The following is a 1,509-nucleotide window of genomic DNA, read 5'->3' as shown; positions in this document are numbered from 1 at the left end:
ACTTTTTCAAAAAGCATTTTTTGCATCGTGGCGGTTTTACCCCATCTCCCTGGAGTATGTGCCCTATGGGCGGGGCAGCTTCGCCAATTTGGGTAACTTAAAATAATTTAAAAAAAAATATATAGAAACATTAAACAATTACAAAGGAGAAAAAAACAAAGAAGATAAGAAATGAAGGTTTCCAGGTAAGCAAATATCAAAACAAAAAAAAATATTTTTTAATATAGTTTCCACAGCAGTTAAAAAAAAAATGGCGTATGTGCCCCCTTCTACCCTACTAAAGCATTTCGCTAAAAAACAAAGGAACATTGGAAGGTGAAATAAAAGGAGCGTGAATACTGAAAGTATAGAGCTTTTCTGTCGTAAAAAATAATTTTTATTCATATCGTTTTTTTTATTTGTAAAAAATCAGTTACAAACTTAACACCAACTAAAACAAATATAAAATGATTGTATCATACTTCGCTGCCTTCGAGTTCATTTCAGCTCACTGCTCCTCTTTCCTTCCTTCGTTTATTTCAAAATGTAAATAACACCAGGCTCGGCACGCACCAACTCCACAACACCAGGCGCGCCTTCAACGGGCACAGCTTGCAGCAAGAGTGGCTGTGAGCGCACCAAACTGCGCTGCTTGGCTAATGCTGCCCTTTGACGCGGTTGAATTAAGTTTTGCGACGCTAAATCACTTCCAGTAGCGGTGGTGGTAGTTTCCTCTGGTGGACCATAGGTTGGATCGGGTGTTGGCTCCTCTTCTGGTGGGCCGTATGCATTATCCGGTACTGGCGCTTCAGTCTCCGTTGGTAAATCGAAGGGGACCGCTGGTGTCACACCTGCTGGTGGATAGGGCGCAGGCTGGTCATCCTCCGCTGCTGGTGGCGCGGCATCTACAGATCCTACGTCATCGGCCACCTCTGCCTCCTGACGCGCCAGGAAGCGACTCGATGGGCGTCGAAGTGCTGCACGGAAACGTGGTGGCTCAGCGTGAGCTACGGCCACGAAGGCGCAGAATATTAGCGCGAAGAATGCGGTGTACCTGAACATTTTTTTGGCGAAGGAGTTTTAAGTGAAAATGTTTTTGCTGATTGCGCTACTGCTGCTCCACTACACTGCCACTGGCTGTTAATAGTAAGAATGCTGTCTAAATGCCATCGATTTTGAGCTTATATACTTTGGCGCATTAGACTAAGTTTTATGAACTTCACTTCATTCATCAAAATGGTTCTAAAGTCAGTGTTACACTCAATTAGACGCAGAATTACTAGGCCTCCTGCCAAATTTGGTGCATCGCGGCCAGTTTCATTGTCAGCGCAGCCGTTGTAGGTGAATGCCTCCGATAGTTGTGCGCCGGCGAGCCAGTCGCTAGACTTGTCACTGCGTTGTGCTATGTATACGTGACAATAATGAGGAGGTTGTTCCGCTCGTTTGACTGCTATGTCAAGGGCCAATGCCTAATCGAGTGCCAAATGTGGATACCGCAGACGCGTAGAACATAATCAGACATTGTATTTA

At 44.7% G+C, this 1,509-nt stretch overlaps 1 protein-coding gene across 1 annotated transcript; it reads right to left on the bottom strand.

The window, feature by feature from the left end:
- Positions 1-513: 513 nt before the first annotated feature.
- On the bottom strand, positions 514-1,041 carry LOC129240418 (translation initiation factor IF-2-like). The gene has a single exon (XM_054876199.1). The coding sequence runs from the start codon at positions 1,039-1,041 to the stop codon at positions 514-516; it is 528 nt and encodes a 175-aa protein (XP_054732174.1).
- Between the last annotated feature and the right edge of the window lie 468 nt (positions 1,042-1,509).

Source organism: Anastrepha obliqua, chromosome 3, assembly GCF_027943255.1.
Source record: "Anastrepha obliqua isolate idAnaObli1 chromosome 3, idAnaObli1_1.0, whole genome shotgun sequence".
NCBI classification, from domain to species: Eukaryota; Metazoa; Arthropoda; class Insecta; order Diptera; family Tephritidae; genus Anastrepha; species Anastrepha obliqua.
Note: the sequence above shows the minus strand (reverse complement) of the source record. Positions and strands in the feature narration are given on the sequence as shown.

Coding starts and splice junctions, on each gene's coding strand:
- LOC129240418 (XM_054876199.1), bottom strand. CDS start 1,041: ATGTTCAGGTACACCGCATTCTTCGCGCTAATATTCTGCGCCTTCGTG.